Below are 24490 nucleotides of genomic sequence, written 5' to 3'. Positions count from 1 at the left end.
TTAAAGCATTATATAAGGGACCATTGGCGAAAGTGACAGTAAATGGATATGTATCAAAGCAATTTAACTTAAGCAGGTCAACACGGCAGGGATGCCCACTATCACCTTTATTGTTCGCGTTAGCTATAGAACCACTAGCAGAATTGATAAGAACAGAAAATAATATAAAAGGGATAAAAATAAAAGACAAGGAATATAAAATCAGTTTATTTGCGGATCATGTTATAGTATACATAACAGAACCAGAACTATCAATAAAAGAATTATATAAGAAATTGAAGGAATATGGAGAAGTGTCGGGTTACAAGATCAACGTAAATAAAAGTGAATAATGCGGATTTCTCAAAATTTAAGAAGGAATCACCATTTCGATGGCAAATGCAAGCAATAAGATACCTAGGTGTACAAATAAATAAAAATCTCGGCCAACTATATAAACTCAATTATTATCCACTAATGAAAAAATTACAGGACGATTTAGAGCATTGGAAAGATTTACCACTAACACTAATAGGAAGGATAAACTGTATTAAAATGAACATTTTTCCAAGGATATTATACCTATTTCAGGCATTGCCAATACAACTGACAGAGAAATTCTTCAAGGAGTTAAAGAAAATAATAAGGAAATTTTTATGGAAAAGGGGGAAACCGAGGATAGCACTAGATAAATTAACAGAATGGTATTAACAAGGAGGCTTACAACTGCCAAACTTTAAAAATTATTATAGAGCCGCACAATTAAGATACCTATCAGATTTTTATCAAACAAGGGAAAAGCCAGATTGGACTAGATTAGAATTAGATAAAATAGGGGAAAAGATACCTGAACACATATTATATAAATGGGATGAAAAATTGGTACAACATAGAAGTTCTCCAGTATTACATCATCTACTCAATATTTGGAAGAAGATTCATGTAGAAAGAAATAAAACAAATTATCAATTACCAAAACTAATATTGACGCAAAACAGTTACTCCCTTTTACAATAGATAACCTTTCCTTTAGAGAATGGAAGAATAAAGGGATTAAAAGAATAGAAAATTGTTTTTCAGGAAATAGATTATTATCCTTTGAACAAATGAAAGATAAATACAATATAACTCAAGATACAGCGCTGGCATATTACCAATTGAGATCCTACTTGAAGGACAAATTAGGAAGCAGTCTGAGTTTGCCAGAGGGAAGAAACTTTGAACATGTGATTACAGATACAATGATAATCAAAAGATTTATAACATATATGTATATTAAACTGCAAGAAAAGGAGAATGAGGAAACAAATGGTAAAACTAAACAAAAATGGGAACAAGATTTAAATATAAAGATAAAAAAGGAAACATGGGAGAAGTTATGTTCTGGAACGATGAGAAATACAATAAATACCAGGTTATGTATGATACAATATAACTGGATACACAGGCTATACATTACACCTCAAAAGTTAAATAAATGGGACCCAACAATATCTGATAGATGTTTTCGATGTAAAAAAGAAATGGGAACAATTCATGCAATCTGGACATGTGAGAAAGTAGAAAAATTTTGGGAAGATCTAAATCAGATATTAAATAAAATTACAGAAAACAATATACCAAAGAATCCAGAGATCTTCCTCCTAAGTAACATAAAAAACAAAGAATTTGGAATTGATTTGGAGGATGCACAAAAAAGATTTGTTAAGATAGCTCTAGCCGTAGCAAAAAAATGTATTATGTCAACCTGGAAATTGGAAGATAATTTGAAAATACAACAATGGTATATAGAAATGAATAAATGTATTCCATTAGAAAAAATAACATATAGTTTAAGAAATAATATTGAAATATTTGAACAAAGATGGGAGCCTTACATGAAACACAATAGCGAAAACCTACCGGGGACATTCACTACCTAAATTAACGGAAGGAGAAGGAAATGAAAAGAATTGACTCAGTGGAATTTCTTGTGTATTTTTATTGAATGACAACATTGTTTGACTGGTTTAATGTATCCTAGATTTTGTACTTCAAATGGACGGGAGGGGGGAGGTAGGGAGGGTGGGATGGGAGGAGGGAGGGAGGGGGGGGGAGAAAATGGCATTGTATATGTTTGAAAAGGAAAAAGTGTGTATCATGGTTAATGTGGTTTATGGTGTGAAAAATAAAAAAAATTTTAAAAAATTTTAAAAAATAGCATGTGTACTAATGTTGGAAGTCAGTAGAATGAGCTTGAAATGAATTCCATTTTTAATTTGAAGCTTGAAGAACTCAATCTAACTAGTACCTGACCCATGGGGCCCATTGCCTGAAGTGAAGGGTTCCAGTTTCCAATATCAGTGCCCCTCACTCTAGTTTTTCCTCTTTATTCTAAAACTCCTTATACACTGTACAATAAGGGAAATGAAAACTTATTTCACTTGTAAGCAGGTTTTTTTTAACATATTTTCTTCCAGCCAATTTATGCCAAGGATACTCCCCTTGCTGCAGCTAAAGCTATTCAGGGTCTTCGCGCCGTATTTGACGAGACATATCCTGACCCAGTGCGAGTGGTTTCTGTGGGAATTCCAGTGGAAGATATGCTAGCTGACCCATCTGGACCAGCAGGCTCTGTTACTTCGGTGGAATTTTGTGGTGGGACGTGAGTGCATCTCCTGAATTTGAAAACCAGGAAGTAACGTACTGTATGGTTCGGAGCAAAAGAATGAACTGTTCAAATTTTGTAACAAAATTATGCCCGATTAATATACTTACTTGCCAGTTCAGTAAAGATTGCAAAGTATTATAAGTTAGTGTGGTCGGAGAAAAGGTAACAACAGAGGGAGAGTTTTATTGATTGAAAATCCACTGGTAGGAACAGAAGGACAGGACTAAGTCATTTAGCCCTTTAACCTGATCCATCATGAAGCAAATTCTAACTGATCTATGAACCAGTGTTTTATTTGTGCCCTTTTTATCTAAATCATGTACATAAGAAAACCATTTGTCTCAGCATCAGCCCTGAAGAATTTTCAGTTGAAAAATACCTTTTTTAAAAAACAAACAAAAGGTACTGGTAAGTTAGTCAAGCTTTCTGTAGTCTTCATTTGCAATTTAAACTGAAGTCCAGGAATCATAATTAGTAAACTTTAACAGATTCTATCAAAGGACATAAAGCCTTCATAAAACCATGCTCTCTGCATCCCATGGCATTAGTGTAACTGTTGTGCAATTTCTACTCCATTGTTTGCTATCTAATGTCTGTACCTTTCCACAATCTGTGTACGTGGACCCCAACCAAGTTTCTTAGAATCGCCATTGTTTTCTTTTTTAGCTTTCCATTGTAAAGGGTGGAGCAGAATATTTTCCATTGAGATTGAAAGTGGATGAATTTTAATTCACAGTTCCTAACATTGAGGAAAGTGGGAAAATAGATTTCATTCATTTAATCTGGTAATAATTTGGGAATTCCATTTCAATTCAATCTACGCTGATTATAGCGCTGATTTCCCATGTGTCACTGGCGACCGATACATTTGGTTATCCAACACTTTCTGAACTTTCTATCCATCTAGTTCCAGCAAGTGCAAGAATATGTTCAATGGGATAAGTGTTTATTCTTGATTTTTAACAAAAGTTGATCTAAAATCTGTTTAAATTTGGAATAGCCCTTTATCCAGTTTTGGACCTTGTGTACAGCATACCTATACCATGGTGACCCAGGTTACTCCCAAATCAATGATATTTATTGATGATCAATAGTAAATATTATGAATAGTTGTAAATCATTATTTAGGCCATTCACACTCTTTCACTCCTACAATCTGATGGAAGCCATCTACCTGGCCACGATGACTTAGCATGCTTCTGCACTGTTATCGCATTGCTTCTTTTCCTGCTCACTTTGGTCACTCTCATCCCTGATTCTGTATTTATTCTCCCTCTGCCAGTTCCTTGGTGTTGTTTACGTTACCATTGTTAAATCAGTTTGCAAGGGGCCCAGATTGCTCCTCTATCACCTTTTTCCTCATGTAATTTTTTTGTCTTTCCCTTCAACTGTGCTAGCTAATTAAATGTTCAATAAAATGGCAAATAGTATTTTTTTTAATTCTGAGAAATAATTTGTCAACATCTGCTAAATTTGCTGCCACTCACCCTTCAGTGAAATTTCACTAAAATTTTCAGCTTGATTTTTGTAGGGGTTTTTTTGGACAAGTATGCTCTTCCTTCTGACATTGTGAAACAAAATTTAGCTCTCCACTGTAAAGTCAAAAACATTTTGGACATTGGCTACTCTGAAGAATGATGCCACAGGTACTACAATTTTGTTGAGGGACTGTTATTGTGATACTTCTATCTATAAAATTAAAGCAGTAAAGCAATAATTCTGATTTAATGAAGTGATTCTTTTTAATTTCAAACTTTGCAAAAGTGGCTACTCTTTTGCTGAGGTCTTTTTTTGCAGGAATTGTGTGCATTTTATTCCAGGCATCTGCAGAACTCTTGCCATGCTGGTCCTTTTGTGATCGTCTCAGAAGAAGCAATCGCTAAAGGCATCAGGAGAATAGTCGCAGTCACCGGATCTGAGGCTCAAAAGGTTGGTGTGTGTACACAACAGATTTAATTCCTGGGGAGAAGAATGTGGGTTTCTTTGTTTCACCTGACCATTTTTTTTAGAGAATGTTTTTTTCAACTCTCTTGGTTATCTTGTGGCCTTGGTTTTAAATGATGAGCCATTCCAATCAGTTCAGTGCTTTGGTATACAATGAATGAACTAATCCGAGTTGGAGCAGATACAACAATGTTTTGGTACCTGTTCCTGCAGCTTGGGTTTAGTTGTGGACAGTATTGTGATAAGTTGCATGTTATTGTTCATGCATGGAGAATGCCCAATGTGGCATGTTCAGGGAGAAAGAATTACTCAATGTTTGAAAAAGTAAATATCCACTTTGAGATAAATTAAACAAGTTGCACGGTAAGATGAAGTTCAAGTAATCTTTTTTATACGTGCTACATAGCCACTGTTTCTTTATATTCCTGTGTCTCATGCTATTTCTTGTATGCTTCTCCTCTGCCTGTTCTTTGTATCTTGTGCTGGCTCTCCCAGTGTTTTATGCAGTCTGCTTGCCTCTTGTGAATGGGCTGGCTTGCTCAGTCTCTTTTACCTCACCAAAATAAACTGACTGTACAGGTTTTCAGCTTTTTTGTTCTCTTCCACCTCTCACCAAAGGGTTGCTCAGGCTGTTGTACGTGTCAGTCAGTTCTATTCTACCAATTAAGATGTTGAAAATAGTGTTCCAAAGATTGCATGATTTGAATGTTGTTATCTTTTGTAGGCTTTAAGAAAGGCAGATGCTCTCAAGAAGTCACTTCTTGCACTAGAGTCAAAAGTCCAAGTCCAAACGTCTCCCAGTAAGGAGATCCAGAAAGAGATTGCTGACCTTACAGAGGTAAGTTAAAATAGTAGCATCAAGCATTCTTGTTTACTGGGGAGTCACGTGATGGAGTAGTGGCCGGTCGAGGAACTCCAGCCCTCTCCAGAAAAGTAAAAAAAAGACAGTGGAAAAAACAAAGGCACAAACACAAAAACCAAAATAAAGTGAAAGTAAAGGTGTGGAGAAAATGGCAGCGAAGAAAGAAAAGCCAAAAGCAACGGGAAGAAGAAGAAAAGATGTCGGAAGAAGAAGGTGAAGGCCTTACCTGTCCGAGGAGGCCCGCCGCGGAGAGAGAAGCCCATTCCCTAAGGTCAGTTGAAGCCCCGAACTCGGGACTACAAAAATGGCTCACAGAGCCAAACAAAAGTGCGCAACAGCGCATGCGCGAGGAGTCGCGCATGCGCAAGACAAAAATAACACTGACGGGAGGGGGGACCAGCTGAGGAGTCGATCTCCACAGCTGAAATTGACAACCACAACAAAGCAGCAAGAGGAAAACAGAAAATAACGAGAACAAGAAAGAAGAGAGTAAAAAGAAATCAAAGAAACAACAGATGACCAACCCAGAGGAAGAAGACCAGCATCAAGACACTTCTAGTAAAAATAAGACCAAAAATACCCAACAAAATAAAACAAACAAACCAACAAGAAAACCAGAAGAGACAAAGGACACAGATCCTGGACTGGACTCAGAAGAAGAGGAGGAAGAACACAGAGAAATGGAAGATGAAGGGAAGGGCAAATACATGGATATTTTTTTTAAAGAATATATGGAATCAGTAAAAGAATGGCAATCACAAGAATTCAGTGAAATAAAAAGAAGAGTAAAAAGTACAGAAGAAAAAATGAATAGATTAGAGATGATCATGTAGGATATAGGAAAAAGAGTGGACAAGGTGGAAGAATGAGAAACAGCCATAGAAATGGAAGTAGATGACTTAAAAAAGAAATTAGAAGAATCTGATAAAAAAGTTAGAGACATAAGAGCTGTTAGCTCAGAAGATAGATATAATGGAAAATTATAATAGAAGAAACAATATAAAGATAGTGGGCCTTAAGGAAGATGAAGAAGGTGAGAATATGAGAGAATTTATAAAAGAATGGATCCCCAGGGTCCTAGGAAGACCAGAATTACAGGAAGAAATGGAAATAGAAAGGGCACATAGAACATTAGCCCCGAAACCACAACAAAAACCAAGATCCATTCTAGTAAAATTCCTAAGATATACAACAAGAGAAAATATACTGGAGAAAGCAATGAGGAAAATAAGAGAAGACAAAAAACCACTGGAATACAAAGGATAAAAAATTTTTTTCTATCCAGATACAAGTTTTGAACTCCTGAAGAAGAGAAAGGAGTTTAATACAGCAAAAGCGATCCTATGGAAAAAAGGATATAAATTTATGCTAAAGTATCCAGCGATACTTAAAATAGTTATTCCAGGGCAGCAAAACAGACTATTCTTGGATCCGGAGGAAGCACGAAAATTTGCAGAACAACTACAAAACAGACAGAGAGATGAAGATATGTAACGAGAACAAAAATGACCACAAACTATATGTATGTGTTTATGTATATATTAAAAAAAATAGAATATAGGTAAGAACTAAGAAGGGGAAGAAAGGAAGTATGGGGGGGAATTAAGAGAGTGACCTTTGTTATATATGAAGATTAAAATCTTTTCGGGGGGGCTGGGTGGGGAAGAGTTACGGTCACTGCGAAATCAGTTGACGCTTGCGAGTGAATTCGCAAATCCAAATGGAGAGGGGAGATATGATTGCCCGACAAGGGACAAAGGACAACTCATGAAGGGGAGGGGATAGTGGGGTTAAAGGAATTTTAGATAGGAGAATAATGGAAATATTTTATGTTTTAGAAATGTTGTTTTATAATGTGTTCAAAAAAAGGAAAGCAGAAATGGATAAGAAGGAAAGGTGATGATGAGGAAACGGAAAGGAAAGGTAAACAAAGTATGAAATGGCTATGTTGAACTATATGACTTTAAATATTAATGGAATACATAACCAAATCAAAAGGAAGAAACTGCTAAATTTACTGAAAAAAGAAAAAATTGATATAGCATTCGTACAATAAACACGCTTAACTGAAGTGGAACACAAGAAATTAAAGAGAGATTGGATAGGACATGTAACAGCAGCGTCATATAATTCAAAAGCTAGAGGAGTAGCTATATTAATCAATAAAAATGTACCAATTAAAATAGAAGAGGAAATAATAGATCCAGCAGGGAGATATGTAATGATAAAATGTCAGATATATTCAGAGTTTTGGAATTTACTCAATGTATATTCACCTAACGAAGAAGATCAAAAATTTATGCAAGATATCTTTTTGAAGATAGTAGACACGCAAGGGAACATACTAATAGGAGGGGATTTCAACCTTAATTTGGATTCAAACATGGATAAAACTGGGAAAAAATTAACAGAAAGAACAAAGTAACCACATTTATAATTAAATCGATGCAAAAAATGCAACTTTTGGATATATGGAGGAAACAACACCCAAAGGAAAAGGAATATTCATACTATTCGAGTAGACATAAAACATACTCAAGAATAGACCTATTCCTGTTATCAGCTCGCATGCAAGAGAGAGTTAGGAAAACGGAATATAAAGCTAGACCATTATCGGACCACTCACCCCTGTTATTGACAATAGAGTTAGAGGACATCCCACCAAGAATGTATAGATGGAGATTAAACTCCATGCTACTTAAAAGGCAGGATTTTAGGGAATTAATTGAACGACAAATTAAAATGTACTTTGAAATAAATACGGAATCAGTGAAAGATAAGTTTATACTATGGGACGCAATGAAAGCGTTCATCAGAGGACAAATAATAAGTTATGTAACTAAGATGAAGGACTACAATCAGGAAAAACAGCAATTGGAAAGGGAAATAGCAAATATAGAAAAAGAATTAGCAATGAAGGAAGACACAACTAAAAGAAGAGAATTGGCAGATAAAAAAATAAAATATGAAACACTACAAACATATAAGGTGGAGAAGAACATAATGAAGACAAAACAGAAATATTATGAACTAGGAGAAAAAACGGACAAAATTCTAGCGTGGCAGCTTAAGAGAATGGTATTGGCATTAAGGAAAAAAGACAAGCAAATCACATATAATCCAACGGAGATTAAGGAAAACTTCAGAGAATTCTACGAACAATTATATCAAACTGAAAACGAAGGGAAAGAAGACAAAATAGATGAATTTTTAACTCAAATTGAACTACCGAAATTACAAACAGAGGAACAAAATAAATTAACAGAACCATTTGAAATAGAAGAAATACAAGAGATAATAAAAAAACTACCAAATAATAAAACACCAGGAGAGGATGGATTCCCAATAGAATTCTATAAAACATTTAAAGATTTATTAATTCCTCCCCTTCTGGAAGTAATCAACCAGACTGATAAAACACAAAGCTTACCAGATTCATGCAAAACAGCAATAATTACAGTAATACCAAAGACCGGGAAAGATCCACTCACACCAGCGTCATATATACCAATATCTTTACTTAACACAGATTATAAGATAATAGCTAAACTATTAGCAAACAGATTAGCTGACTATGTACCAAAAATAGTAAATCTAGACCAAACTGGATTTATTAAAAAAAGACGAACAACAGACAATACCTGTAAACATTAACTTAATTCACACAGTAGAAGGAAATAAAGCTCCAACAGTAGCGGTTGCTTTAGACGCAGAGAAGGCCTTTGACAGAGTAGAATGGAATTATTTATTCAAAGTACTGCAAAAATTCATCTTACCAGAGAAATATATTAATTGGATTAAAGCATTATATAAGGGGCCATTGGCGAAAGTGACAGTAAATGGATATGTATCAAAACAATTTAACTTAAGCAGATCAACAAGGCAGGGATGCCCACTATCTCCCTTATTGTTTGCGTTAGCCATAGAACCACTAGCAGAACTGATAAGAACAGAAAATAAAATAAAAGGGATAAAAATAAAAGACAAGGAATATAAAATCAGTCTATTTGCAGATGATGTTATAGTATACTTAGCAGAACCAGAAATATCAATAAAAGAACTCGAATATGGAGAAGTGTTGGGGTACAAGATTAACGCAAATAAAAGTGAAGCAATGCCAATGAATAATACGGATTTCTCAAAATTTAAGAAAGAATCACCATTCAGGTGGCAAACGCAAGCAATGCGATACCTAGGTATACAAATAAATAAAAACCTCGGCCATCTATATAAACTCAATTATTATCCACTAATGAAAAAATTACAAGACGACTTAGAGCATTGGAAAGACTTACCACGAACACTGATAGGAAGGATAAACTGTATTAAAATGAACATTTTCCCAAGGATACAATACCTATTTCAGACATTACCAATACGCTTAACAGAGAAATTCTTCAAGGAGTTAAAGAAAATAATAAGGAATTTTTTATGGAAAGGGGGGAAACGAGGATAGTACTAGATAAATTAACAGAATGGTATAAACAAGGAGGCTTACAATTGCCAAACTTTAAAAATTATTATAGAGCCGCACAATTAAGATACCTATCAGATTTTTATCAAACAAGGGAAAAGCCAGATTGGACTAGATTGGAACTAGATAAAATAGGGGAGAAGATTCCTGAACATATATTATATAAATGGGATGAAAAATTAGTACAACGTAGGAATTCTCCAGTATTGCATCATCTGCTCAACATTTGGAAGAAGATTCATGTAGAAAGGAATAAAACAAATTACCAACTACCAAAACTAATACTGACGCAAAATCAGCTAATCCCTTTTACAATAGATAACCTTTCCTTTAGAGAATGGGAGAAAAAAGGGATCAAAAGAATAGAAAATTGTTTTTTGGGAAATAAATTACTATCCTTTGAACAAATGAAGGATAAATATAATATAACTCATGATACAGTGTGGGCATACTACCAACTGAAATCCTAATTGAAGGACAAATTGGGAAGCAGTCTGAGGTTACCAGAGGGAAGTAATTTTGAATATTTGATTACAGCCACAATGATAATCAAAAAATTTGTAACAAACATGTATATTAAACTACAAGAAAAGGAGAATGAGGAAACAAATGGTAAAACTAAACAAAAATGGGAACAAGATCTAAACATAAAGATAAAGAATGAAACATGGGAGAAGTTATGCTCAGGAACTATGAGAAATACAATAAACAATGATACAATATAACTGGATACACAGGCTATACATTACACCTCAAAAGTTAAATAAATGGAACCCAACAGTATCTGACAGATGTTTTCGCTGTAAAAAGGAAATGGGGACAACAATTCATGCAATTTGGACATGTGAGAAAGTGAAAAGATTTTGGGAAGATCTAAACCAGATATTAAATAAAATCACAAAAAGCAATATACCAAAAAACCCAGAGATCTTCCTCCTAAGTAACATAAAAAATAAAGAATTTGGACTCGAGTTGGATGGAGCACAAAAAAGATTTGTTATGATAGCCCTAGCTGTAGCAAAAAAGTGTATTATGTCAACCTGGAAATTAGAAGATAACTTGAGAATACAACAATGCTATATAGAAATGAATAAATGTATTCCATTAGAAAAAATAACCTATAATTTAAGAAATAACATTACAATATTTGAACAAATATGGGAGCCATATATAAAACACAATAGAGAAAACCTACCTTGGACATCTACCACCTAAAATGACAAGGAGAAGAGAATGAAAAGAACTGACTCAGTGGAATTTCTTGTTTATTTTTATTGAGTGACAACATTGTTTGATGGGTTTAATGTATCTTATATTCTGAACTTTAAATAAATGGGAGGTGAGGGAGGGAGGGAGAGGAGGAGGGAAGGAGGGGAGAAAACGACACTGTATATATTTAAGAAGGAAAATGTATGTATCTTGATCAATATGGTTTATAGTGTGAAAAATAAAAAATTTAAAAAAAACAAAAGAAGTATTCTTGTTTACTCGTTCAGTTATGGAGCTCTGAGCAGTTTTTTTTTTAAATATATTACTGAAAACCTGCGGTACTGACTACATATTTTCTGTATGATTAACTCTGAATTGGCTCTCTGCAGAGAATAGAAGGAGATAACCGCTTGATTCAGTATGGTTTTGCTGGATACAGTTGGTCTGTGGAATCTATTGATTTGATAGAAGTGGCTTGACTCTCATCTTTGACCTTTAGGAACATTTGTTTTAGCTTTATGTAAAATGATGTTACGAAGGTGATTTATCAATGCGCAGCAGTAAACCCAGTACCACCAATGCCTATAGGATGATGTAGCAAATAAGGACTGAATTAAACAAGAGAGTCTGCAGATGAATCAGTAGGAAGTAAAGGGTCCCACGTCCAAAGTGTTTACTTCTTTTGGATGCTGCATGACTTTGCTGAGATGCTGCAGCACATTTGTGGATGAAATGAGGGCTAAACTGGATAAAGCAATTTGCCAAGACTGTAAGGGAACTGGCTTCAAGGCTGAGAGAACTCTTAGTAACAGGTTCTGGAAATTAAGACTGCCGTGAGAAGTGACCATGAAAAACACGGCAAATGCGAGAAATAAAAGCACACAATGGAAACACTCAGCAGGTCGGGCAGCATATGTGGAAGGTGAAACCAACTTAATATTTTGATTTTACACTTCTCTTTCTCTTTCTGTAGATGTTTCCTGACCTGTGTGTTTGTTGCTTTTCCAAAAAAGTTGAATTATCAACAATAATATTTAAGACAATATAGAAGGATATCCCCAGTGCACTTGTGGGAGTGGGGGGCAGGGAGAGAGGGGAGCCTGACAGTTTTTTTAAAATCATTGGGTTAAGGGGTAAACAGCAGAGTTTGGCAAAGATCAACATGATTATTTAGGGATGCCGTGAAGAAAAGAGGATGGGTTGTCGTAAAGGAAAAACCTGCAGAACTGAAATAACAACAGCACTTGAAATACTCTACAGGTCAGGCAGCATTAGCAGAGAGAAATAGTTAGTATTTGGGGCTGACCACTTCATCAGAAGTGCTGCCCCTCCCTCCATTCTCCACCTATCAGCTCTGCCTTTACCACCAATATTTTGTTCAGATGCCTGCTGGCATTCTCTCGTACTTTGATGAAGTGCTCAAGCCTGAAACATCGGTGATGTATCTTTACCTTTGCTACGTAAAGGACACTTCTCCTGCATTTTTTGTTTTTACTGTTTTCATCAAAAATGAGAAGTAAGGGGTAAAATGGGTTTTGAGTTAAAAGAAAATGGGGTGAAGGAGGAATTCAAAGGAAGGTCTGTGACGAGGTGGAAAATTTATATCTTTTTAAAGCGAGTAAGGGGTGGACTTTAAGTGTGGGTTTTGTTGTAATGAAAATCAATCAGGTGAGTGGTCCTGATTGCACCCACTTATGTTGTAAACAAGTTCGATTGCTCTTGCTAATTTTTTTTTTTGATGTTTAATATTTCAAACTTAAGCTGGCAAAGTAAATATTTTTTAAAATGTACTGATATTTACCACAGTTAAATAATAGTCCAGATTTTAACTGTTTTCATTATTATAACAGTAGTGCAGACTTGAAAACAGAAACTTCAAAGTTGCTTCTTTTAGAATCTTTAGGAATTAATGATCTGTTGAGAATTTCTGAATTTATTGTCATTAACATGACATGGAATTCATTGTTTTGCAGCACTTTTACAATGTAAATATTGCTATAAACATTTCAGAAATAAATAATGCAATAGTATAGGAGAAAGTGAGGCAGTGTCTGTGGTTCATTGTCCATTCAGAAATATGATGCCAAAGGGGAAGAAGCTGTCCTTGTGCTTCTGGGCACTCATCTTCAGTATCTCTTCTGATGGGAGCATTGTGAAGAGGGAATGGCCTGGGTGGTGGTGTCCTTGAGAATAGAGTCTGCTTTCTTAAGACACCACCTCTTGTAGATGTACTGAGTGTACGTTTGTGATGTTGCAGTCAGAGTTATCTCTCGTGTTTTTTTCCTATCCTGAGCGTTGGTACCTCCACACCAGGCAGTAATGCAACCAGTCAGAATGGTACATGTGTAAAAATTTGAGAGTCCTTGGTGACATACCAAATCTCCTCAAATTCCTCATGAAGTATAGCCACTGGTGAGGCTTCTTCAGGATTAGATCGACATGGAGGCCCCAGGATAGATTCTTAAAGGTGTAGACACCCAGGAATTTGATGTTCTTGACCCTCTCCACTGCTGACCCCTCGAAGATGATTGGTTCGTGTTCTTCTGAAGTCCACAATCATCTTCTTGGTTTTATTAACATTGAATGCAAGGTTGTTGTTTTGACACCACTCAACTAGCTGATCTATTTCCCTCATTGCCGTCTGTGATTCTGCTAATGACCACAGAGTCATGGGCACATTTGTAGGTAACATTGTAATTGTGCTTGGCCACACAGTCGAGGGAGTAGAGCAGTGGGCTAAGCACATTTTCTTGAGGTGCATCTGTGTTGGTAGTCAGTGAGGAGATGTTTCCAATTTGAGGATGTCAAGGATTCAGTTGTAGAGGGGATGCAGCGCCCAGGTTTTCAAGCTTGTTGACTATAATTGAGGGAGTGATGGTGCTGAAGGCTGACTGTAGTTGAAAAGCAGCCGTATGTATGAGTTGCTGTATTCTAGGTGATCCAGAGCTGAGTGGAGAGCCAGTGATATTGCATCTGCTGTGGAGCAATTGTGAATTGCAGTGAGTCCAGATCTTGGGTATGTTTAATTCTGACCATGACCAACCTCTCAAACCATTTCAACACAGTAGGAGTTAGTGCCACTGGGCGGTCGTCATTGAGGCAGCTCACGTGGCTCTTCTTGGGCACCGGGATAATTGATGCCCTTTTGAAGCAGGTGGGAACTTCAGACTACAGCAATGAGAGATTGAAAATTTCCGTGAACTTTTTATTCCTCGCGACATAATTCTTTTTCTAGAATTGATTATTTTTTAATATCAGCACATTTGCAGGATAGGGTTACATCTGTGGAGTATAAGGCTAGATTGGTTTCGGGTCATTCACTATTATTATTAGAATATTTGAGTTCACAAGATGTTCAGAAAGCTTCAAGGAGATTTAATACTATGCTATTGCAAAAACCAGAATTTATTAGTTTTTTAAAACAGCAAATTGAAACTTTTATTGGTATTAACTGTAATTCTGTTTCTAGTCATTTTGTTTTATGGGCTTTTTTGCGAGGCCAAATTATCAGTTATGCCTCTAAAGTAAAGAAGGAGAGAATTAAAGAGATTGAAGACTTAGAGGAAAAGATAACTGCTACTGAAAAAGAATTTCAAAAACATGCTACCAAACGCAAAAGAATCAGTTAACTAATTTAAAATTTAAATATAATGAATTACAAACATATCAGTTTGAATGTTTAATGAATCAAACTAAGCATAAGTTTTATGAATGGGGTGAGAAAGCTCATAAAGTTTTGTCATGGCAATTAAAAAAGGAACAATTATCTAGGATTATACCAGCGATTAGAAAGAAATCAGGTATTACTTTTAATCAAAAGGAGATTAATGAGGAATTTTGTAATTTCTATAAACAATTGTATACTTCAGATTGTAAAGATGTAACTGGATACGCAATAGATTCTTTCTTAGAAAATATTAACTTGCCACAATTGAATCAAGAAGACAGACAAGAGTTAGATAAACCTTTTACAGAAGATGAAATAGAAAGGGCAATAAGAGACATGCCGAACGGAAAGGCACCTGGTGAAGATGAGTTTTCTATAGAGTTTTATAAAGTTTTTTATGCTGATGTATCTTCTATTTATAAGGATGTATTACAACAAACTTACAATACTTTTCAATTACCTGAATCTTGTTCTAATGCAATAATTACGGTTATACCAAAAAAAGATAAAGACCCTTTACAGGTTTCTTCTTATAGACCAATTTCGCTGTTAAATATAGATTATAAAATTGTAGCTAAAATTATGGCTAATAGATTAGCTCAATATCTGCCTAAAATTATACATGGTGATCAAACGGGATTTATAAAAATCAGGTATGCATCAGATAATATTTTAAGGTTAATAACCTTGATAAATAAATCTAAATTTCAGTTGAATTATCCAATAGTGGTTTCATTGGATGCAGAAAAGGCTTTTGATAGAGTGGAATGGAAGTTTCTGTTCAAAGTACTTGAGAAATTTTGTTTTGGTTCTTCATTTATTGGGTTGATAAAGGCTTTATATAATAGCCCGAAGGCTAGAATTGCTGTTAATGGCCAAATTTCAGAATCTTTTAGTTTGACAAGATCTACTAGACAAGGATGTCCGTTGTCACCTGCTTTATTTGCTATAGTTATTGAACCTTTAGCACAATTAATACGTCAAAATGAAAATGTTAAAGGTATGAGAGTTCTGAATGAGGAATACAAGATTAATTTATTTGCTGATGATGTTTTATTATATTTGGTGGATCTGGATATTTCTTTACCTGCAATTCAAGAATGTTTAGAAATTTATGGCCAATTATCTGGTTATAAAGTAAATTGGGCTAAAAGTGAAATTTTGCCAATTTGTAAAGGTGATTATTCAGTATATAAAAATATTACAAATTTGAAGTGGACTACACAAATTAAATATTTAGGAATTAATGTTAATACGGAATTTCAAGAATTGTATTCAATTAATTATTTTCCTTTAATAAAAAGGATTAAATTAGATTTGATTAGGTGGAGGGATCTACCTTTGGGTTTACTAGGGAGGATTAATACCATAAAAATGAATATTTTTCCTAGAATACAATATTTGTTTCAATCAATTCCTTATTTAAAAAAAAAAAAAATTTTTTTAAGGACTTATATAAAGCAATTAGAGAATTCTTATGGAAGGGAAAATTTCCGAGAGTAGCAATGAGAAAATTGATGTGGGATTTTCAATTTGGAGGTTTAAGATTACCAAATTTTCAGCATTATTATGAAGCAGCTCAATTCAAATTTCTTAGTGCATTAATGAATATGGACGACCCACCTAGTTGGGTAAAGATAGAAATGGCGGTTATTTTAGAAAAATTTCCTCATGAGTTTTTGTTTCGATGGAATAAAAATTTATTACGAACTTATGATGTGCCAATATTAAAACATTTATTGAATTTATGGACAAGTAAACTTTAAAAAATTGGGACTTAAAAATATATATTCTGGAAGATTGCCATTATATAATAATCAACTTGTTCCTTTTACGGTCTCCAATGCCACTTTGAAACAATGGGAAAAGAAGGGAATAAAAAATTTATCTGATTGTTTTTCTGAGGGTTGTTTTTGTTCCTTTGGCGAATTACAAAGGAAATATGGTATTAGTGCAAATTCTATATTTGTATATTATCAATTAAGATCTTTTGTAAAACAGTTATGTGGTCGACATATGATTTTATTGCCTGAATCTAGTTTTGAAGAATATGTACTTTCAATACCAAAAAAGGGATATATATCTGATTTGTATTGTATTTTACAAGAAATTGATAGTTAAAAAAAACTGGGATAAAGATAAGTTGAAATGGGAAAAAGATTTAGGACATAAAATAGCTGAAGAAGCTTGGATGGAAATTTGTCAGAATAGTATTCGGAAATTAATTAATGCTAGACTAGCGATGATTAATTATAATTTTATTCATCAGCTATATTTAACGCCGGAGAAATTTAAAAAATTTGGTCTTAGTAAGTTGGATTCTTGTTTTCGATGTGATCAGACGGCCAATACTTTTTTGCATACTGTTTGGCTTTGTGATTGATTGCAACAGTTTTGGAAAGGTATTCAATCTGTTTTTAACAGTTTATATAATATCCATCTTGTATTAGATCCCGATATATTTTTATTAGGGAACATGCAATCATTAATCGATTTAGGTTTAGAGGATTATCAGATTTCATTTATTTATTTAGCTTTAGTTGTGGCTAAGAAATGTATAGCACTTACTTGGAAAGATAGAAATATACTAACTTTAGATAAGTGGTATTTGGAAATGAAATTTTGTTTGACTATGGAAAGGATATCTTTTTCAATTCAGGATAAGATGTCTTTTTATAAGTTAAAGTGGACTCCATTTGCTAATTACATACATTTAAGTTTGATTTAAATATATGTTTAAGCGTGATATTTTAGTATTGACAAATTTTTTTTTGTTGTTAGAATTTTTTTTAGGTTAAGTTTTATCTCTTTTTTTAAGTGGGTATTTTTTTTCCATATATAATGTCAATTTTATTAACTCTTCACTCTTTATTTTGGGGGGGAGGGTTGGACTAATTTTAAGTTAGACTATTAATATTGTGTTACAATTAACGGGGGGGGTTATTTTGTGTAGTTTTCTGATGTAATATTGTAATCATACCTTTTTAATTTTTTTTCTATTTTTCTTTAAATGTAATTCTTTATTGTATTCATGTTATAAAATTTTTAATAAAGTCAAAAAAAAAAGAAAATTTCCGTGAACTAAGAATTGTATTCTTGGAAAAATATTCATATTAATACAATTCACTCTTCCTATCAAAGAAATAGGTAGATCGTTCCATCTTTCTAAATTTTTTAAATTTTATCAAATAATGGAATATAGTTTAATTTATATAAATTTACTAAATTATTATCAATTTTAATACCTAGATATTTAATTGGATTTTTAGTCCATCTAAATTGTTCATAGTTTCCTTTAACCAATGACATCACAATTAATTTTATACCCTGATATCATACTATACTCCTGTAACATTTATACAATACAGCTAACTAGTTCTGTGGTTCTGTCATATAAATTAAAACATCATCCGCAAAAAGACTTATTTTTAATTCTTTATTTACTATTATTACCTTAATTTTTTTCCTCCTGTTTTATCCATTGTGCTAATGGCTCAATTGCTAAAACAAACACAGGAGATGGGGCAACCTTGTCTTGCCGATCTAGTTAAAGAAAAAGGTGAAGAAAGTTGTCTATTAGTTATCATTCTGGCCTTCGGGTTACTGTATAAGGCCTTAATCCAATTAATAAATGTTGGTCCCAACACTCCAGCTCATTGGTTGACGCGGACTTTTAGAACCTAGCCAGGTACGCTATCGTGGGCTGACACCTTGTGAGGGTTCACCCTCTTGAGTGATGATCTAACGTCAGCCTCAGAGACAGATATCAGAGTCGTCACCCTTAGTAGAGATTCTTGTAGGAATTTGATTTGCTGCAGGAAGGAAAAAAAATCTTAAATCTTGTTCTGCTGTTTGGAAAATGACCTAATAGTTGCTGAGGAACACAACTCAACTGTGTTGCCAGACTATCATGTCCACCTTAATTTCATTTGGATAAAAAAATTTTTTAAATGTGCCATTTTCTATATGTAGATTGTAATTCCCATGAATAGAGTTATGGTCTTGTGACATTCCATCACTTACTACTTTTCAAATGTTGTAATTTTGCTTCATAAGCACAAATGTGGCTGGAAATGTAACAGAGCTTCATGTTACTGGCATGGCCTGCCAAGCACGGCATTTGTGCAGAAGTGGACCTTCCCTAAAAACACTTCCCCCTCACTTTGTCAAAATTTGTAGAGACCATTTAGCTGCTCTAACTTAAAATCATATTTCCCCTGCAGTATGAGATGTTATTGTAGCTTCCACACTCTTAAGTAACTGCCTTCCTCCATCAACAAATGCTCTGACCTGAACCTGTATTTCTGAACCTCTCCTCCACTGTCAAAACTACTACCCAATGGACAACTGTCCCCTTGATCCTATGCCAAAAGGAATTTCTAATCCAATTGATTTTAGAATTTGTTTTTATATAAAAATAATAATATTTTGCTTGTTACTTGAACACTATTTATGCACTGATTTGCCATCTAGCTTGATAGCACTATTGATGGGCTCCAGAGGTTTTCTTGAACATGTGGAAGACAGTAACCAGATTAGAAAAGGTGGATAAATAACAGGGCTGATAGTTGGGTCCTTGACCACTATCTGGCACTGCACTCCCCTTGACAAAAAAGGGTTCAAGTTTGAGCAAGAGGATGAGTGTTGCTTGTGCACGTCAATACGTAGCCACAAGACACCAATTTGCTTGAGTGACGTTTCCAGTGTCTGTGGATCTGTCCTCCAGTACAAATCATCTATTCAGTGATGAAAATTAGAAAAGTCCATCAGAAACAACATGGAAATAGTGTTTAAAACAAAAGGATTGGTCTTTTGCAACAAATGTTTTTTCTTCTTTTGTGATAATGTTTGAATGAATGAGAGTGAATTTTGTTGTTTGTCATTACAGATAATTGGTACTGCAGCCATTCCCCAGTGGCAGAAAGATGAACTGAGAGATGAGCTGAGGTCATTGAAGAAAAGTATGGATGACCTGGATAGAGCCAGGAAAGCAGAGCTGCTAAAGAAGGTGATGGCATCCTTGGGCTGAATCGCCACTCCCTGAATATAATTTTCACTCCCAAGACTGCTGCACTTAAAGGAAAATGCGTTTTTGCTTTTGCTCATAAATCTTGGTAGCTTCCAAGGCCTGGCTAAGGCCAGGGCTTCATAATGTACTGATTGGTTTTCATCATCCTTTCTTAGAAGGGAAGCCTAATTCATCTGTGCATGAATCTGCTTGTTGGTTGGCTGTGACTGATATCCATTGATGTAACTCTTAACCAATAATGAAGGGAATCCATTCAAAGCCTAACTCAGAGTTAGGAAATCTGACCTTTCACAGATCAGTCCCAGTTCTTCTTTCCAGCTATGTATCCAGTCTTGCATTTTAATATCTGACTATTTTAGAAATCTACTTGAATTTGGAGGAAGAATTTTTCTCCTGATCTGTTCAAATTCTGGAAATAATTATCTAGCTTTCATTTGAGTGCAGGGCTACGTGAGCAGTTCTTTGTTGCAGTATGTATTCTTCCTATGGAAAGTTCAGGGGAGGTGGATATTAAAGACCTTACAGCATTACATAATAAACAATACCTCACCCAAGATCAAAAGCTTAACTAAACTGTTCTTTCACCTTGCTGGAAGATTTTGGTTTGCTTTCTTGCCAATTCTGTTGTGTGGGAGCATTTTATAATTGGGTGTTAGATAAGGGTGCCAGAAATTTATCTCCATTTCTCTGAGGTATTTGAACGGTTTACCACAGTGAACATTTGCCTGGCGTAGCTTTGTACAAAAATACCCAGGATAATATTGTCTGTTTCATCACAGGTACGGGAGAAGACCAAGCAGTTCATAGACACAAATCCAAACCGACCGTTGGTGGTTATGGAAATGGAACCAGGGGCACCAGCAAAGGTGAGAAGGACATTGAGGAGTGACTCCAGCTGTGTTTGCTTATTGGATGGTACTGGGTTTGACCACCTGTTTTTCTCACCAGGCGCTGAATGAATCTCTGAAGCTCTTTAAGACGCACTCTCCACAGACTGCAGCAATGTTGTTTGCTGTAGATAGAGATGCAGGAACAATCATATGCTTATGCCAAGTGCCCCAGGTAAATCAGATGTTGTTGCCAACTCCTGTAACCACACAAGCAGTATTTTTGGCAAGGGGACTCATCTATATAGATAGTGAATTTTTCTTCAGTAAACTGACTGGCAGACAATTTCCAACAGTGGTATAAGTTGGGACAAATAATAAGCATCCAGAAAGGTTACAGGCTGGATTCCAATCCAAAATTCAGATAGTTGATGTGATCTAATTCTCTGATTTCAAAAGGTCCATCAACCCATAGAGCAGTCACGTCCTCATGGGGGAAAAAAGTATAGCCTGGAATTTTAACAGAAATCCAAGTAAAATTATTGATATTGGTGTGATTTACAGGCTGGAATCAAATGAAGGGGTTCTGATCTGAGAGTGTATGATGGCATGAATTTTGAGAACATGTTGGTGGCTCATTGTAGAGCATGTATTTTCAGTCTGTCTTTTTGTTTAAGTAATGTAAGGTTATTACAGTACAACTCTGATTATCCAAAATGGTTGGGACCAGGCACTTGTATCAATGTTTAAACAACATCAAACAACAAGGTGCAGCTTTTTAAGCTGTTCACTGACACCTCCCCACCGAGGCACCACTCATGCCGGGAGCCAGAGGGTCCAGCTCTTGCCTGGCTGCCTGAGGTCTGCTGCTGCCGCTGCCGGGAGTCAAGATCCCTGGTCAGTTTGGCTCAAAAAAAATTTTTGGATAACTGAGGATTTCTGATTTGTTTCAAATATCCTCATTTATCCTAAAACTTTGGATAACTGAGGATTTTGGAGAATCCGATTTCGGATAATCGGATTTGTACTGTATCTCATTCCATGGCTGATGCAGACTGTTAAGGTTTATGAATGGTATATGATTGGGCAGCCTGGTTGGTAGTGGTTAGCACAACACTATTACAGCACCAGTGGCCTGGCCTGCACAGTCTCCAAGGAATTTGTTTTCCCTTTGACCTTGTGGGTTTCCACCGGGTGCTCCAGTTTCCTCCCACGTTCTAAAAATGTATAGAATTAGTAGGTTAATTGGTCACCTGGGTGTTCTTTGGCGGCGTAGGCTTGTGGGCCAGAAGGCTGTATCTCTAAATTTAAATTTAAAAACTAATGCATTATGATACCTCATATTGGTCTAGTTCATGTCTATTATCATGTCTTCCAAGATGCAGTGATCGTGCTGAGGTCATTCACTGAGTCTCAGCAGGCTGTTGCACCACAAAATATATCACGCCAAAGCTTAAACTTGCCTCTACCTGGCGTGCAGTGACCATTCATCAGAGACAGGATCTCCACTTGTATTTTCCACCCCATAAACTTTGGGGAGGCATTCGGTGCACCCAACCTACTTGTCCCAGTCAGGCACACAGATTGGTAAAGGAACTGAACCATTGTCCTTTCACGCTTCACAGGTCTGATACAAAGAGCTAACTCAGACCAGGGAAACGCTGCCTGAAAGCCTGAGCACTATTCTACATTGTGCAAAGCCATATAGAGTTACTAACATGTTAATTCTCTTCTGCTTCACAATCTCCAGGAAACTGTCAGCAGGGGTTTGAAAGCCAACGATTGGATTGGTCACATTTCAGAATTACTGGATGGACGAGGGGGAGGAAAAGATGTGTCTGCTCAAGCCACAGGGAAAAACATAGACAGCCTCGAGAAGGCACTGAAGCTGGCCACGGAGTTTGCTAAATTTAAAATATCAGACACCAAAAACTAACAGACAGTACAACACTTGAAAGACAATAAGGTGTAGGGGCTGGGTCCAGTTCCTGCGATGGCCAAGTACTGCACTCTGCAATTGATATAAAGAAATGTCTAGAAAATTCATTACATAGCTTTTTCGTAATTATCTTGTGTGCTGAAATGTCTGCCATTGATTGAGTCTAAATAAAGGGACTGACTACAAATTTCTTTTTTTTTTTAATGCCCATAAATTCATTTAAAACCAAGTTCCTTCCAAGACCTCGCAGCACCCTTGAAAATGTGGCTGCTAATTTGCACAGATACCATTTGCCTTTTAATGACATTGTTCCCAGGGTGAGGCATTCCTTCCAAGACATCAGAAATGTCTTTTTTTTAAATAAAAATGAATTTACCTTTATTGATGAAACCTGTACCTGTATTCCCTCCACTTGCCCCACCTCCTACCAGGCTCCCCTTTCCATCCCACCCACCTCTGCATCTGGCGTTATCCTTCCAGGACTTCAATACCATTCCACCACAAGCCACATCTCACTCCAATCAGCTTTTCTCAGGGAATAAGTGTCTCCGAGACATCCAAGTTTCCCTTCCTCAACTACACCCCGCCCCCCTTTCCTTAGGCTGTATTCACATGTCCAAAACTTGTCCCTACATCTCTCCCCTCACATCCATCCAGGGCCACAAACAGTAAACAAACCTTCCAGGTGAGTCAGCCTCTATATCGGTGAGACCAAACACAGATTGGATGACTCTTCATCGAACACCTAGGCTCTGTAGGTCTAAGCCTGAATTTGCTGTAGCCAATCATTTCAACTTCCTCAGCCATTCCTATATAGATACGTCTGTCCTCTGTCTCATCCATTTTCAGGCTAAGGCCAAATGTAAACTTGAGGAACAACAAGCCTTAGCCTTAAATCTATTGGGTTATGGTCTTGGATAGCCTTGAATCTATTGGCACTAAAATCAATTTCCTCTCTCCTACCCCCCACCACCCAATTTAAGTAACCACCTTTATCTGGTTCCACTGTTTCAATTTCTTATTTACTCCTGTTTTCTCTCTAACCACTGGTCCCCCAAACCAGTGGTCTCTTTCTCTACCTGTCACATCTTCTGTTCAGTGCCCTATTACTTCTTGGCCTCTCGCCAGCTTCTTTCCTGCTTCATCAGTGTAATAACACCTTTTTACTTTAGTCACAAAAGGGCCCCAATCCAACTGCCCACAGGTGTCAGCTGACCTACTGGGTGGGTTCCTCCAGCAGCTCTTTGCTTACAATTCCAGCATCTGCTGTTTTTGTTTCTCTTGTCTTTTACCATCCCATCAAAATGTAATATCGGAGTGGGTTTCCTCAGTCCAGCAACAGCTAATCAACCAGAAATGTTATGCATGTCTCTAGTGTACCTTGAATACACAGCTTTTTATCCTAATGTTGTACCCTGACCAATGTGTTCTCCCCAGGACTGATTTTTCTCCTGGTGCTTGTTTCCTCCCACCTTTCAAAATGTACAGGAGTTGGTTGTCGGCTAATTGGGGTATTTGGATAACACAGGTTTATGATCGGAAGGGCCATACTATACAGTATGTGTAAATTTTTTAAAACAATGAAAAATTGTACCTATTACAAATCTGAACTATTTATTCCCTTAGTTTCAGAATTAGCTGCTGTTATAATAAATCCTTGTGATCAAGAATGTATCTTCCAAGTGTTTTATGATACACTGCATACAGCCAGTGCAATGGAGTTCTACAAACTGCCAAATGACCGCTTCAAACTTTCATGAGGCTGGCGGTTTTGCATTGCGAATTTAAAAAATTACAGTAAAACTCGCCCCATTTCAATGGCTTTTTCTAGTTTAACAGTTTCAGCATTATGTATTTAATTTAATTATTTTTTAATGAATTAATATATGTATTTAATTAATCTGCTCTTC

At 35.8% G+C, this 24490-nt stretch overlaps 1 protein-coding gene across 3 annotated transcripts in view; it reads left to right on the top strand.

Annotated features, from left to right (window-relative positions):
- The window catches only part of aars1 (alanyl-tRNA synthetase 1), a 75537-nt gene extending 51287 nt beyond the window's left edge, over positions 1–24250 (top strand). For all 3 annotated transcript variants that reach the window (XM_069900964.1, XM_069900965.1, XM_069900966.1), the window contains exons 15-21: positions 2439–2623; positions 4450–4558; positions 5298–5411; positions 19674–19793; positions 20594–20680; positions 20763–20876; positions 22392–24250. In XM_069900964.1, the coding sequence (XP_069757065.1) occupies positions 2439–2623; positions 4450–4558; positions 5298–5411; positions 19674–19793; positions 20594–20680; positions 20763–20876; positions 22392–22577 (915 nt within the window). In that variant the 3' untranslated portion in view covers positions 22578–24250. The remainder of the gene's footprint in view (positions 1–2438; positions 2624–4449; positions 4559–5297; positions 5412–19673; positions 19794–20593; positions 20681–20762; positions 20877–22391) is intronic.
- Positions 24251–24490: the final 240 nt, after the last annotated feature.

The sequence above is a fragment of the Narcine bancroftii genome, chromosome 10 (genome assembly GCF_036971445.1).
Source record: "Narcine bancroftii isolate sNarBan1 chromosome 10, sNarBan1.hap1, whole genome shotgun sequence".
In the NCBI taxonomy this organism is placed as follows: domain Eukaryota; kingdom Metazoa; phylum Chordata; class Chondrichthyes; order Torpediniformes; family Narcinidae; genus Narcine; species Narcine bancroftii.
This window is presented reverse-complemented; position numbering and strand designations above follow the sequence as displayed.